This window comes from Poecile atricapillus, chromosome 1, assembly GCF_030490865.1.
Source record: "Poecile atricapillus isolate bPoeAtr1 chromosome 1, bPoeAtr1.hap1, whole genome shotgun sequence".
Classification (NCBI taxonomy): domain Eukaryota; kingdom Metazoa; phylum Chordata; class Aves; order Passeriformes; family Paridae; genus Poecile; species Poecile atricapillus.
In genome coordinates, this window is record NC_081249.1 from 167,523,647 (window position 1) to 167,539,334 (window position 15,688).

At 34.5% G+C, this 15,688-nt stretch overlaps 1 protein-coding gene across 9 annotated transcripts in view; it reads left to right on the forward strand.

The window, feature by feature from the left end:
* PAPOLA (poly(A) polymerase alpha) overlaps nucleotides 1–15,688 on the forward strand; it is a 43,622-nt gene that overhangs the window by 4,860 nt on the left and 23,074 nt on the right. For 8 of the 9 annotated variants that reach the window (XM_058833296.1, XM_058833305.1, XM_058833313.1 and 5 more), the window contains exons 2-10: nucleotides 3,921–4,091; nucleotides 4,712–4,778; nucleotides 6,067–6,148; nucleotides 6,619–6,728; nucleotides 8,639–8,692; nucleotides 11,856–11,967; nucleotides 13,119–13,208; nucleotides 13,303–13,441; nucleotides 14,940–15,012. In XM_058833296.1, the coding sequence (XP_058689279.1) occupies nucleotides 3,921–4,091; nucleotides 4,712–4,778; nucleotides 6,067–6,148; nucleotides 6,619–6,728; nucleotides 8,639–8,692; nucleotides 11,856–11,967; nucleotides 13,119–13,208; nucleotides 13,303–13,441; nucleotides 14,940–15,012 (898 nt within the window). The remainder of the gene's footprint in view (nucleotides 1–3,920; nucleotides 4,092–4,711; nucleotides 4,779–6,066; nucleotides 6,149–6,618; nucleotides 6,729–8,638; nucleotides 8,693–11,855; nucleotides 11,968–13,118; nucleotides 13,209–13,302; nucleotides 13,442–14,939; nucleotides 15,013–15,688) is intronic. The other variant, XM_058833293.1, reaches the window with a different exon arrangement.

Here is a 15,688-nt window from a genome sequence, read left to right on the forward strand (position 1 = left end):
TTATATATGGGACAGTGTTACATAGGTATAGCTGTATTTGCTCTATGTTCAGTTTAAATAGAAGTGTTCAGGCTATCACCTGATCTTCAAAAGATGCATTATAATCCCTCCTCTACCTTAAAACAACATTTAGTCATTTCCATATAAAAGAATTTAGAGGTGTGTGCTCTGGAAACTGTAAAGCTTCCAACAAGTTTTATTTGGGTTATTTTTTCTTCCACTTCTGCTCTCTGTTTAAAATGGGGTTTAGCAGTAACCATATAGCCAAGGTCTGTTCTTTTAGTTTGGTAGTTACTGGTAACAGTATAAAAAGATACTTCCTACCAAAACGTAAGGCTCTGAAGACAAAGTTGTTTGGCTGCACTACCTTCAGGTTAGCACAAACTAGAGCTGTGTGTCTGTGTTTTTGTATGTAAAATATAAAAATATAGAAATAATATATATAATAAATATATTTATAAAAGGATGTGCATTTCTCACTAATTAAATAAGTATTTGAATATGAAATACTGAATCATAACACTCTAGAGTAATTCTACTGTAGCTGTTGCCCAATTTGCACATGGTAAATTGTCGGTATATGTTATTCAAAAATTCAGGTTGAACCAGAGCTGCAACAATAGCATGTCAAATTTAACTCTGCATAATTTTCTGTAACTTTGTTTTGTATTTGTACAATTGACAGATAGCTCATGGTCATATCAGAGTGATAGAATGATCTTCATATATGATCTTCATATAAGGTTTACGAGAAACAAACCCAAAAGTCTCAAACAGTATCTTAATTTTCTTTGTGATCTTGAAAAGCAAAGCTTAGGGTTTTTGTTTTATTCTTTATTTTGAGGGTGGTTTTTTTTTGTTTATTTGGGTATTTTGTTTCTTTTCTTTTTATTAAAAAACAAACACCATCCCCCCAAAAAGAAAAAAAAAGCCACACACACAAAAGAACCAAAGCAAAAACTAAAAAACCCAACAAGCCCTAAACATGCTTTCAGGCTTTCAGCTGTCAGACCCAGATATGATCTGCCAAATCTGTCTCTGCTGTTGTTAAGAGCGAGTAGCTGAGATGGAACTTCCAGTTGCTGTTTAATACTTTGCTTTTTGTTAATGTTTAACTTAGTGAATACCAGATGTGTCATACCATCAAGGTGTTGACTCCCCAACAAGACCAGTCCCTAATCCGTTTGGGTAGAAGTTTAGATATTTCCCTGGCTTTTCATCTTTCTTTTTGAATAAATTTGGTAGTTTAAGCTCTTCTCTGCACATGTCACAAATAAAAATGCCCACATGTGACTAAGGGAAGATACTGGAATGTCAGTATGATCTTCATGGTTTTAGGAAAAACGTAGAAGTATAGGAGCATTTATCACTAGCATTTTCTGGCTAAAATGTGGTGTATAAATACAGCATTATAGTTGGGCTAATGAGCACCAGAAGTTTTTTCTCAGAGATAATTTACTTCTACATTAAAAGTTAGGTAGCAAATGCTTTCTCTGGTGTTTCTTTGTTTTATGGGAGGTAGGAGGCAGGGAGAGGATATAGCTTTCCTTGTTTGTTTATATTAACTTTCATGCTGCCTTTTAAATGAATAGGTGAACAGAGTAAGTTACTTTAATCTGACCTTCATTAAGTTTAACAAACCTTCTTGCCATAGCATTTTTTCTTTAATTTTCCAAAGGATTTTTTTTCATATTCTTTGTTGAGCTGCAGAAACCTTAGACTAGAGTTAATTTAGTAGGTGCAAATGGCAGAGCTTCAATTTAAATATTTCTATCTGGAAATTACCTATATTTTCTTCAGTGTTAATATATGTGAACTGTCTTCTGCGACTGTGAAGTCTTGAGGGCAGCTGTTCTGAGAATCGTTACACACTAACCCAGTGAAAGGGTACTTACTAACTCAAATCAACTCTCAAAAAGAGATGGAACACTTGTATTGGGGAAGTCCTGTTCTGTTGATAACATAGTTATTTCATTATTTTAAAAGTAAATATAAGAGCTGTAGCTGGCTTTATGTAACAATTCCCTCAGATGTATATCTGGTGACCGATTTAATTGGTTGTTTGAAGCTGTTGTTTCAATGAGCAGTTTCAGAGCTTGTTTTGGCTGTGGCTGTGCTCTGGTTGCCCTGTAGGGGTTGGAGGAGCACTGGTTTCAATCATTGCAGTGTGGTGCTTTGAAGGCAGAGCTGCTCATTGCACTGCCAGGGCTGTGTGTAAACCAGACGGGGGAAGAGATCTGATGTTTGGCTGGGGTTTATGTACTGGGATTTTATAAACAACATAAAGGATTATGTTTAAGTTGTTAGTTCTTGAATTTGTAAATCATGGCCTTTACAAGTAGGGGGAATGCAGAGGCCTCTGTCAGCATTGCTGTCTTCAGGAATTAGCTCAGCAGAATCTGGATTTCAGTGGCATTGAGTCTTTTTTGAAATCTAGTAACAGCATCTGCCAGGTTGTGTTTTTCCAGCCCTTTTAATGAAGTCTAATATCTGTTGAATTGGATTCAGTTTCTTGCTATGGGCAAAAGTTAGTCTATCAGGAAATTTTTATACAAAGCTAAAATATTGTTTTGTATTGCTACTTTAAAAAACCTGCAAAAGTAAACTGAAAAATCTTAAATTTAAAATCTTTATTTTTATTTTTTTTTCCCAAATTAACAGTTAGCAAAAGGGGAGAAAATGTAGTTCAAACAACTTGCTTTGTGGTATAAGTTAAAATATTCCAAGGATGTTTATATACTGACACTTTTTGTTTTCTGGCTGCTTTTGGTAGAGGCAGTTAAGTGGCTGAAACTCCTATTCGTGTTGACATTCCGAAAGTTGTTTTTTAAGAGAAGAAAAAGTGTTGTAGGGCCTTCCTTTGTCCTTAATTTGAATTACTATTTTATGTTATTAGTCTGAACAGCCTTTTAAAAAACAATGTTTTTGTTGACACCTCAAGTCCTAAGAATCTATATGATCTGTTCAACTGCTACCAGATTCTTCATTAGTGGATTAAAATCTCATAGCTAAAGGAAACAAGAAAACAGTAGAAAATAATTTTCACATATACCCCAGTCCCCACAGTTACTTGAAGGTCTGTTTTTTAAATGTACACTTTTAAATATATTTTTCCAGGTGTGCCATTTATTTATTTATTTATTTATTTATTTATTTTGCTGATGAGCAAAGGGACAGATGTGCTTAAGCTTGCATTGTGACTAAGTTCTTGATTGTATGATAGTACAATGATACTATGATAGTACTTAGATGATAGTACTTAGATTTGTTATAAAATGGGTTTAACTTGTGGAAAACTATATCATGTTTTGTTGTTTCTAGTCAATATTCAATTAATGTGGGTTTTTTTTAAGTGCTTGTGGAAATGAGGAATGAAGTCTTGAGGAGATGATGATGACAAATAATGGAAGTAAAATTGAAGTAATGTTGTAGTTTTTCCACATGTGATAGATAGCTTTATAAAAATATTTCTCATTTTGTATGATAGAAATAGTATATGATAGGTATAAACACGAAGGACTGATACTGCAGCAGCATACCAAGAAATGTTATGCCTGCCAAGAGTGGGACTTTGATTTTTGCTATCAGCTTGACTTTTTGACATGAAGGGCAGTCTTTACTTTAGACTTTATGAAAGTGAAGGAGCCCAAACTGATATAGCTTTTGCCCTAGTAGAATGAAAAAAATAGTTTAGGGCCAGAAAGTTAATGCATATTAAGAGTTGGTGAAAGGTAATTCAGTTAGTGTCCTTAATAGGACAGATTTAACGCAGTGATTTGGGATGAAAATGCTAACACTAGGCTTAACTTTTTTTTTTCTCTTAGTATGTCTGTCTTGTCTGCTACTCAGATGAGAAAAAAAAAAAAAAAATTGTTTTTGTTCTGTTTCTGTCAGTAACTTTATCTAATTGCCTTTATTAGTCCCGTTACAACCCAGGGATCACAAACACAGCAACTACAGAAGCATTATGGCATTACCTCACCTATCAGTTTAGCTGCCCCCAAGGAGTTTGACTGCATGCTTACCCAGAAATTAATCGAAACCCTAAAACCTTATGGCGTATTTGAAGAGGAAGAAGAGCTGCAACGCAGGTGAGTAAATACTCCATTTTGTGTCCTGTCATGAGGTTCATGTGTGAATATTGAAGAGCAAAGTGTGTTTGTGTTCTTTCAAATGCGTTCTTAAAAGCCTAGTGGAATTGTAAGCTTAATTTTTCTCAATTAAGAGTAATACCTCAAAACACAAAGATGAGTTAAAATGGTCTTTAAATTTCAGGTCTTTAAATGGCTGGTCTGCCATTATCCCCTTCATCCCTACTTTATTGTAATGGACCTTATACTTTTTTTTCCCTTATTAAGCTTTCTGGAGGTTTTTTTTTTACTCTCAGTACTGCTTATCACTATTCTTTTAGATGCATGTGTTATATGAATTAAAGTTTTATTTTAAAAATTAGTTGAATTCATGTGTGTATGCCTTTCATGCTTTCGTTTTTTGGAGCTTAAACCTCTTGAATGTCTCTTAGGGGCGAAAAATAGTGGGAATGTTGTAGGAGTAACTTTCTTTCAGTGTATATGTATATATAACAAGATCTATAATTATATCTGTAATGTTACTGTTCTTGACTTAGTGTGTAATGATGATCACAGTCTTTAAAAAATTCTACTAGTTTTGTCTAAATTTGTGACCTGTCATTCTGCTTTTTTATTAATAGGATTCTAATTTTGGGAAAATTAAATAACTTGGTAAAGGAGTGGATACGGGAAATCAGTGAAAGCAAGGTATGGAAATATTTTACATGGAGTCGTCAATATTGTGATTCTAAGAGTGCTGTTAGGAAGATTATTCCAAAATACATTCCGGGATGAACCTTAGATTTGGGGATCAGAACAGATACCATCCTTGTGTAGTTTCTTTTGTTTACAAGCAGCATTGCCCCTTCATTGTAGAGCCTTGTCAAAGAAAGAAACTGATAGATGTAACTTGACTTTTTCTCAAAATTCATGCATACAGTACTGTATTAATTACAGGCTTAGATTATTTGCCTCTGTGGAACAGTGCTAGATCTTAAAATGTACTTCCTGCATCTTTGTGGTCTGTGGTCTTTTTCTTTAATGTTGGTCCTTTAATGTTACTTTTGTAGACTGATAATGCTGATAGTGTTTTTGCCAGGTTGTAGTAATCCCTGCTTCCGCACATCTTCTTTGAAGAGTTGTAGACTTGCATGATGATAGATTTTTTTTTTTTCAGAGGAAATGCATAATTTTTTAAGCTATTTTGCTTTGTGTGTATTTGGGATTTTATGTTTTCTGTACACTTCCCTTATGCAATGATAATTTATATATGAAAAAGATTATGAGCTGCGGCAGCCCTACTCTGTGTGTCTTGATTCTTGAAAACAAAATAGTGAGAATATCATGACTGGTGTAAGGTGGAAAGCAGCTTAAATTATTCTCATGTATATTGCAAAATAGAAGTTTTGATTTATTTTGTCTTCTGCTGTGTAAACATTCATGTAGTGTTTCAGATTGTACCTTTGCATCCTGTTATGAAAGGATGGCTGTCTTTGTCCACAGTACTGTGGATTCAACAGTTTTTTAAAAGCTAGGAATTTTAGTAGATGTACCTTAACAATTTAAACATACAGTACCTTTCCCAAAGGTATTTTTGTTTAAAGGCTGTGGTAGGAATGTCTCTGAAAGTAATGTAATGAACACTGGTACAGTAGACTGTGTTTTGTGTTGCTCTAAATTGGAATTAATCATCTACTCCTGTGTCAGTCTAAAATGCCTGAGTGGTAAGCAAAGTGTGTTTCAACTCTGTAGTGAGCCTGAAGTGTAGAATTGGTGCAACAATTACCAGGTCTGAGGCGGTAATGTAGTTGAAATGTTACAAATGATCAAAGTTGCAAACATATCTCAGTCTTTTCTGTAAATACTGAGATTATTTCCTTAATTCGACAGCATAAATTTCGTGCAATATTTTTCCTCTTGTTTCAAAATAAATGGTTTGTGTTGTTATAAGTTGTTAAGGTAAAATAACAATTTTTTTTTTTTTTGCTCCATTTAGAATCTTCCACAATCGGTAATAGAAAACGTTGGAGGAAAGATTTTTACATTTGGATCCTATAGATTAGGGGTTCATACAAAAGGTAACATTTCCTTTTGTGATAAAAATCCATGTGTTTGAGGTAATGTTTGATTTTGCTGTATTTTGAGGTGGTATTAGATTTCTTAGTTTTTTTGGTTAACTATCTCTAGTCTTCATTCTAAACAAAATGAATATATTCCCATATTATGTTTTCATCATGGATTGAGAAACAGACAAAAAAGTTGAAAATTATTTGAAGATAGAGGAAGTTGTATACATAAATTTTTGTGTTTTGTTCTTTGAAAATCACAAGTGTTCCACAGTTGAAGCAAGAGTGTGTGTATGTGTTCTCTATGTTTAATGGCCATGAATTTTTTTCATTTGGTTTGACTTAGTATTTCAAAAAAACACCATTCCACATGACGAGAAACTAAATTTTCGTACTTAATTACTAATAAAAATATGTCTATTGCTGGCATTCCATGCATGTGAATTATTGAGTAATTGCCTTCTGCTAATTAACAATTTCAGGTGCTGATATTGATGCCCTGTGTGTTGCACCAAGACATGTTGAAAGAAGTGATTTTTTCACATCCTTTTATGAAAAGTTAAAACAACAAGAAGAAGTGAAAGATCTGAGGGTATGTGAAACACCTGATACAGCTTACTGACCTGAGGATTAGAAAAATTCAGTAGTGAAAAATGATGCTTTAAATAAGCAAATAAACTTTACTGTTAAGACTTGCAAAGGATTTCTTGTTAACCTGTAGCAAAGCCTGTCATTAGAGTTGAAATAAATAGAGGTTCTTCTGAATTTTCTGTGATCTCACTTACATAATAGATAAAATCTAAAATTTGGGTGGTAGAATGATCTCCTAGCATGTGTGTTAGTATGGCAAAATGTAAATGTTATCTTGACAGAGTTCAGGACCAAACTCGTTTGGTTTTAATGAAGTTTTTATGCTGCTTTTTTGTAACTTCATGCTTATGTAAACAGTAATGATGGTTGATATTAACTAAACTTTTTTTACTGGCTGTCAACTGTGCATTTCAAAAAGGGAAGCTATATTTTTAGTATGTCTTGTTTCTAAATGCTTGTGCATGATTTTTAGTTTCTAAAGGTGAAGGTTTCCCTTAGAGTAGTGGAAGACTATAGTAATGGAGTATTTTGTTTCTGTTATACCTCACTGACACACCTCTCTGAATCAACTCGTGGGAGCTTTAATTGGCTCAGAGTAGATTTTCACTGCTCCGTTTTCTTTTTTTAGATGAAGATAGTTGCTGGCAAGTCTTTGTTTGGTTTAGTCCTGCTCTCATAAAATAAGCTCAACTGTCTCTGCAGCATTCTTCCAACTTATACACCCTGTAGTTGGTAACTACCAGAGTAGTGCAAACATCTGGTGGTAACATTATATTCAGTGAAACAACTGTTTTCAAGGCTTTATTATCTGAACACATTTAGTAATCTTTAAGTTGATATGTGATATTTGAGAGGATTCAGATTTTCAGATTTCCATTCAACTTTGCTGTAAACTCTAACTCCAGGTAATGTAGTTGATTTAGCAGCAACGTATGTATGGTATTCAGTGTAGCTCTGCAGTGATGCAAATAACCTTTATGTTAGGGTGTCATAATACTTTTAAATCATTCCAGCTAGTATGAGGAGTTTGTACATATACATCTTTAGGGGAACAGACTTTCTTAGTGGTCACTGGAGTGAGTATGAGACACTTGAGAATTTGGTTTTTCCTTAGGATTGGTCCATCCTGCCAACCAGTAATGTTAAGTTAACCTTAACTAAGGTTTTAGCACAGACAGTAATGTTGTTTCCTCTTCTTGATAAGAATGGAAACACTCTTGGAACAGTTTATCCTCCAACAGTTCAGAGTATTTCTTATTTGGAGGTAGGCAGCATTCTTTGCTTTTGCTAAAACAGTGTTCTGCAGATCTGCATTTAGTTCAGATGCTCAGTTCAGTACAAGGATACTCATAGGTGATTCCAGAGGAGACGTGAAGTTCCATAGTTTCATTGTGATATTCTTAATTAGAATACCATATTATTGACCATGTTTTAAAAACATGCTTGGTCTCTGGAGACTGGTGACTTGCAACTGCATTAGGTGATGTCAGGCTGCATAGTTACACAGTCTTCTCATTTCTTATACCAACTCTACAAGCAGAAATAATAGGCCTTTTAGAGCAAGAATCACCATAGCTTAGACTTGGAATACTTAGAGATACTTATGAGGAGTTAAAGATGCTTGATTGTGTCTTATGTGTAGGGAGAAAGAGGGTTGGACCTTGGATAGCACCATCAGAGTTGGTTGGTACAAGTTTGGATCATAATTAACATCCAGAGAGCTGCTACACATAGTAGGTCAGTGCTTACTGCATAAATTCTCAGTGGTGGAGAGATACTGGTGACAAAAATCAACCTGAAAAGAGAAAAGCATTGATATAAATAGCATTTAATTATGATTGTCTAGACCTGGTAGCTATTGTTTATAAATGTTCTCTATATTGAAAATAAAATGCAACTTTTTTCCCCCAGGCTGTTGAAGAAGCTTTTGTCCCAGTTATTAAACTTTGTTTTGATGGAATAGAGGTAAAGATCCTTTTTTGATTTGTTTTGGTAGAATGTGGTTAAAACAAAGTTTTTAATATCTTAATAACATTGTTCATTAATAGCTGTGCTATTAAAGTGCCTCTCCAAAGTTCACACCTAAGGTTTTGTGAACAGTCCTTAGTTGTGTAATTCAAAGTGGAGATTTAAGACTGAAATAAGTTTTTTTTGTTGGACTTAAAACTGCATGCAGAATATCTTCCTGTCATTTTATTTTTGGCTCTGCTGCCCACTTAGTTTACTGATTAGTTTACTGACCGGTAGACTACCAGTATAGACATTATTTAGGCTTAACATTTAATAGAAATTGTATTTGTAAATAATGCAGCTTCAGAATTTTGTAAAGCTGTGGTCTTTAACTAGTTCTCAAAAGTGAGCTGCTGAAGGCAAGCTGGGTATTCCTTTTGTCCTGATCTCTTAACATGTCTATAAACACATGACCAAAACAATGGTTTTGGTGGCTGTAGCCTGATGGATCAGTTGTCTTGGAGCACTGAATTTGCTTAATTTGATTTATGCTAAGGAAACAGGAATGGTGATTCAAGAGATACTGTTTATTCTTCTCAGACTGTTACATAGTCAAACTGTCATCTTTTGGTTTCAAGACAGAAACATATGAACTGTTTATACACACAGTTAATGAGACTTATTGTTGGATTATGTCAACCAGTAACTGGTGGGTACAAGAAGGTTAGTTTACAGAGGGGAAGGAATTCATTCCCATGCTAATCTGACAAACGACATGTCAGATTGTACACAAGATTGGCAATTTCTTCTCTCCCAGTCTGTGAGTTTGTATCTGCTAGCCATTTTATACTGTCCATATGCCAATATGTCCATATGCATATAAGCCATATATGTCCAATCGAGTATTAAGGAGCGTTTTTCTGGAGAATCTGTTTGCTGTTTACTTAGCTTAGGCATTCATTCTAGATCTTGAAACTTGACATAGCTGTCCTCTGAACAGTATGGTTTTGTATGTTGGGTTTTTTTTTTGTTGTTTGGTTTTTTTGTAGTTTTTTTTTTCTTTGCATCCAGTCATTCAAGCTGGAGTTGTCTCTCTTTTCTAAAAAATGAAATTTGAAATACAAGACCAAATGGGGGGGGGGGGGGGGAAGACTGTTTCCTCTAAAAAAATTAACATCTTCTTCCAATATAGTAATTTATAATGGACTTCAATGGGCTTAGGTTTATTATTGAGACTTAACTACTTAACTCATGTTGCTGACAGTGCATGAGAGTTCTTTTTCTTATATCATAAGCATACTCTTTGTATATACCAGTGTTGTTGGGCCACAGTTTCTGACAGCTGTGTTTGTGCCCAACTATGTCAGTATCAAAAGATTTTAATTTTATTTTCCTTTTGCTAACCCGGACAAAACATGCCAGAAGGTAGAACTGAGGAAAAGGACTTTAGTTTTTACATGGCCATTTTATGTTCTTGTTTAAAATAAACAACTTTCTTAATGTTTTTGTTCTTTGTAGAGTACTTTGTATTTGATTGTCAGCTACCTCTCCCCCAGTTACATAAGATAGACTATTAATTTCTTTATTTGAAAATAAGTGTCAATGAGCTTTGAATCTTTAGAGGTACTAGACCTTCTAGAGATCGGAGCAGAATTTCAAGCTGAAGGTAATTTTGAACTTGTTTTACAGTGAGAAGTAGCACTTTTGATTCAAGTAGGAACTTCTGCGTGTAATATATACTGTTGATAAGATCAGCTATTAAGGATTTTGAAATAGAAAATGCACTGAATACTTTGGAAATACTTTTCTGTGGAGAAGGGATTCATAGTTTAAAATGGATGGATGCGAAGTTTTAAGTACCTACAAAAAGCCTTTGTGTCTTCAGCTTCACTTTATCTGAAATAATTTTAATGTAACTAAACCAGTTTTGTTCTTGGTGCAATAGTACTCGGTATTTTGTCTTGTAGGTCAAGTGATAGCCACTTTGGTTAAAAGCCTCATTTGGTGAAGGGCCTTTTTTGTTGCCTTGCAGACAGTCTGCTGATATGCACTTGATATTCTCATCAACTGACTGATGGAAAGGCAAACTGACTTCTGCACTGTGCAGTGTCCTTATGTGTGGGGCAATGCAAAACTGACTCAGTACTGAATAGTATTTTAGATCTTCTTGGCCTAGAACAAGTGTTATGTTTTAAGTATTGCATAAGTAATAGCAAGGAAATTTGATATAGTTTCAAAATGTATACACTTGCTCAGCAGCTTGCTGAATTTTCAGAACAGTTTCTGTAATCAGGTATGTAGACTCTTCATAGATACTGGGCTTACACAGAGTCAACTAGTTAGACATGTGCTTTACAAGGGATGGGGAAAGGTATCTTACTCTTTCTGTAATTACATGATAATTTTCGTGGAATCACAGAATATGCTGGGTTGGAAGGGACCCATCAGGATCATTGAAGTCTGACTCCTGGCTGTGTGTAGGACATCCTAAGTGTCACACCATGAGCCTGAGAGGGTTTTCAAATGTTCCTTGAGCTCTGTCAGCCTTGGGGCTGTGATCGCTGACCTGAGGAGCTTGTTCCAGTGCCCAACCACCCTCTGGGTGAAAAAACTTACCCTGATATGTAATCTAAGACTTCCCTGGCTCAGCTTTGTGCTCTTTCCTCGAGTCCTGTCACTAGTTATGAGAGCGAGGAGATCTGTACCTGCCCCTTTGTCATCTTCAACATCCTCATGAGGGGATGCAATGAGGACTCCCTTCAGTCTTCTCCAGAATTCTTCTCTAGAATATTTGAGGATATTTAAGTTAAAATCAGGGTTTATGTTTTTGTGGCATGTTGTGATGTTCGTAGGTTTTTGTATTTTGGATGTTGAAGTGATGCTTGTTTCCAATTTATTATATTTACATTGGCAGTCAGCATAGGTTTTGTGTGTGGGCTGGGTGTATATTAATCTAAATGTGTTTTTTATCCTTTTGAAAAAAAGAAAAAAAAAGGCCTAAGATAGATGAAGCATCTGAAAGTGTTTCTTTAGGTGTGTGTGAAGGATGTTACTATGTATATTTTAAAGGGATCCTTTGTACTAGCATGACTGCCATTAGTAAACTTAATGAAAATAACTTACAGAATCCTACAGAAGAACAGTTTTCTAATGTCTTGCCTCTTTTTTTGTTCTTAAGATTGATATTTTGTTTGCAAGATTAGCACTGCAAACTATTCCTGAGGACTTAGATCTACGAGATGACAGCCTACTTAAAAATTTAGACATTAGATGCATACGAAGTCTTAATGGTATGTATATCCTGTTTTGCATCAACTTGTCTAATCTTTAAATAACTATCCTAAGTTCTTTGATACAGTAGTTGTAGATTTAACTGAAAATACAGTAACTCTGTATCTGGAAATAAAGTTATTGCCAGTTTTGTATATCTTTCTGGAGAAAAGAGTTGTTGCTTGTTGTCTAGACTATTTATGATTTTTTCACTTGTTTGGTTGGTATATAGTTCTAGAAGTTAATGGGACTCGCACTACTTGTGTGGAGCATTACCTGTTTATCTAAATAAAGATGTGTGCTTGTTTTTTAATTTGTGTTTGCATAAATATACATGAAACTGCTTCGTGATATACTGGATATATCAAAATGGTGTCAGTTTGAGGTCGGTTCTTTAGTAGCTTACTAGCTCGCATAGCCCTTAACTGCTCTATAATAGATTTGCTTAAAAAATGGTTGTTTATGTACAGGATGGTAGTGGCTTCATCCTGGCTGCAGCTTGATAGGGAAAAGGAGCATGTTTGCATGAGGAGCACTGATTGTTTTTATGAGCTAAAAACTTGATAATTTGAGATCATCACAGCTGCTTTAAACTGTTTTGTAAAATTCCCATCTATGTAATCTCTAGAATTTATAGTTGCTTCTTACTTTAAAAATAGTCTTATATAATACTATTTTCTTGCAAACAGCTCTCTGCAACTATTTAGTAACAATGAAGTACTACTTATTCTTTATTATAAACCCCCGAAAATCAAGCAGTTAATATTGCCATCTATAATGTTACAGTCTGAAAATAATGCTCTCAAAGTAGCAGTGCAGCTAGTATGTTTAAAAACTATTATTTTCAGCCTTTAAATAATAAATAAAATATTAAATATAATAAGAAAATAATAACGCCTGTTCTTAAAAATTCAAAGCTTTTGCCTATGGCTGGCAGGTTTGTAGTCAAGTGCTCATGAATTGCCTACTTGAGTATAGCCATAAAAGACCAAAAATTAAAAAAGGCACATGAAAATATGTTAAGCTTTCTAATTCAAGACAAAAGTGATCAGAATATGAAATGAGTTTCCAGCATACTTACCTAAAAAGTTTGGTGGTGTTGACGGTGGGGGAGAAGAAACAAGTGAAAAACTTCGGAAGCAGCAACTGTAATTAATTCTTTCTTTTGCAGGTTGCCGGGTAACCGATGAAATTCTGCATCTAGTACCAAACATTGACAACTTCAGGTTAACACTGAGAGCTATCAAATTGTGGGCAAAACGTAAGCAGTTTTTTTCCAAAATTTGTGAAGTTTTCACTACATCTTCTGGTTACTGACATCTCTTTCCTTTTGTCTCTTTCCTTTCGATCCACAGGCCACAACATCTATTCCAATATACTAGGTTTCCTTGGCGGTGTTTCCTGGGCTATGCTAGTAGCAAGAACTTGCCAGCTTTATCCAAATGCAATAGCATCAACTCTTGTACATAAATTTTTCTTGGTATTTTCTAAATGGTATGTTTGTTTTTTTTTTTGTGGTTTTTTTTTTTCTTTTTTTTTTTTTGGTTTGTTTTTAATTTAGATTAAACTAAAATAAAATTGTTTGTAGACACTAAATTTTAGTCCTGTTTTTATGGTACCATTTTCAGCTGTTACCAGATTAAGATAAATTGGAAGCATTGTTCTTGCCACGAGAAATTGTCAGCTTAGTTTTTCAGTAAGTCATCCAACATGTCTTGTTTTTAAAGTATCCAAACCAAAACCACCCTGTTCTTAATTAAGATTTTCTCAAGTATTTTTTGTAATTCAACAATACTCTTCAGATAAAATACTTAAATAGTACAAAATAGTAGCATATACCCCAAAATTTAAAGTCTTTTAATTAGATACTGGGATAGTGGATAAAGGAGATACGCCAGTATCTGGTTTAGGCACATAGCTTAAATGCAATTTAAGAGAACCAATGGCAAAAATGTGGGTTTTAATCTTGTCAGTGTGGAGTGGTAGGTCTTTAAGAATTACATGCTATTTCATACTCTTGAGCTAGTTAGCTCAGAAAGATGGTTTGAATAACTCTGATGGGAACATTCCAAGTAAATTTAGGACAAATGGGAGAAAGGTGAACTCTGCAGATTACAAATAAATACAGTTTTTCTTGAAAGTCCCATGTTTGGATGCTTATATTCTTCATGAGACACTTACAGACTTTAAGAATCATTTGTTAAGGTGTTGCTTTACTCCAAGTATAGTGTCTGTTCTTCTTAATGTGAATACAGTTTGCACACTTTCACTGTCTTGCATTCGTAGGCTTTATAGCCTCCTTGAGGTATGTAGTGTTTAGTAATATTTTGCCACACTAAGGTAATAGAGGGGAATTGGCTGCAATCTCTTTTTAATGTGTTTCTTGGACTTCTCTCCAGTTTGTACATGCATAGCATAGGACTGTAATGTACACATTTCAAGAAATTAGCTGACTTCTGCTCTTTATAGGAAGGTAACTTTTATTCAGGGGGTAAGATGACTTAAAGAACAAATGTTATTTTTTTAGTGTTTCATTCAACAAGGTTTATTTCTTTCTTGATTATAATTTTGTTTTAATACATATGGTTTGTAATGATGCTGTAATTGTGCTGGCTGTTTGGTCTGTAGTTTGTCCATGAAACAGCTAGCCTGAAGATGGACCCAGTGTCAATCTTCACAGAGAAATTTCTCTTTAATTGGTATATTTCAGGAAGAATTTAGAGGAGTTTAAATTAGTCATCTAAACCAGTGGTTATAAACCTTCAAGACTACAGGAAATTCCTTGATGCCCTGGAGAAGCTAATTGCAGTTTTATTTTTGTTCAGCAATACAGCTTATTTAAGCAACCCCAGTTAGATCAGTTTAGTCGTGAGGAAATGGTGCTTTAATTTTGAAAGCAGATTTAAGAGGGATCACATTCAAAAGTATTGTTTATGTAACATACATGGTTGTATCCAATAGTCTTATTCAGTGCTACAATCTTTTTGAACAGGGAATGGCCAAATCCAGTGCTATTGAAACAGCCAGAAGAATGCAATCTTAATTTGCCTGTATGGGACCCAAGGGTTAGTGTGTTATTTTTTCCCCTCTAAGTCACACTGTACAATAAATTCGGTTGCTTAAAAAATTCTAGGTGAACTTCATTTTGGGTTTATTGAACTTAATGTTGTGGTCTTATATCTTTGTAAGTAAACACTAATTCTCCTGATTATAGAACACTTACCTTAATTTTCTGAATTGACCTCTTGAAGCACACTTGCTAAACACTGTACTTTATCTCCCAATTTTTGCATAAGTGATCTTAATAAAATTCAGCATAAATAGTTACATCTTAAAGTGAGACATTTTTGGGAAATTGGTAATCTTAAAATAGTTTGCTTATTTAAAGCCTGTTACTTTTGCAAGTATCTTGAATTCACTTCAGTGCAAGTTACAGCTGGATTGGCTTGGTTCCATATAGCTGTAGTAAAGTGTCTTTTCATTTTGCACCAAGGAAGATCATAACTTGAAGTCTTCTAGTTGTTTTGTGTATTGTTTATAATACTTGATTTCCATCTTTGTAGCACTTACATGGAGGATATTGGGCATGATTGTCCTTCAGTCAGTGGAACAGTTTGCAGCAGATGCATGGCTCCCATTGTGAGCTTTCAATAGGACATAATATGAATGTGCTCAATGCTGTTTGTCAATCATAGAACGATTGATATTCAACTAATCTTTATTTTGATGAATAGTGTAAGC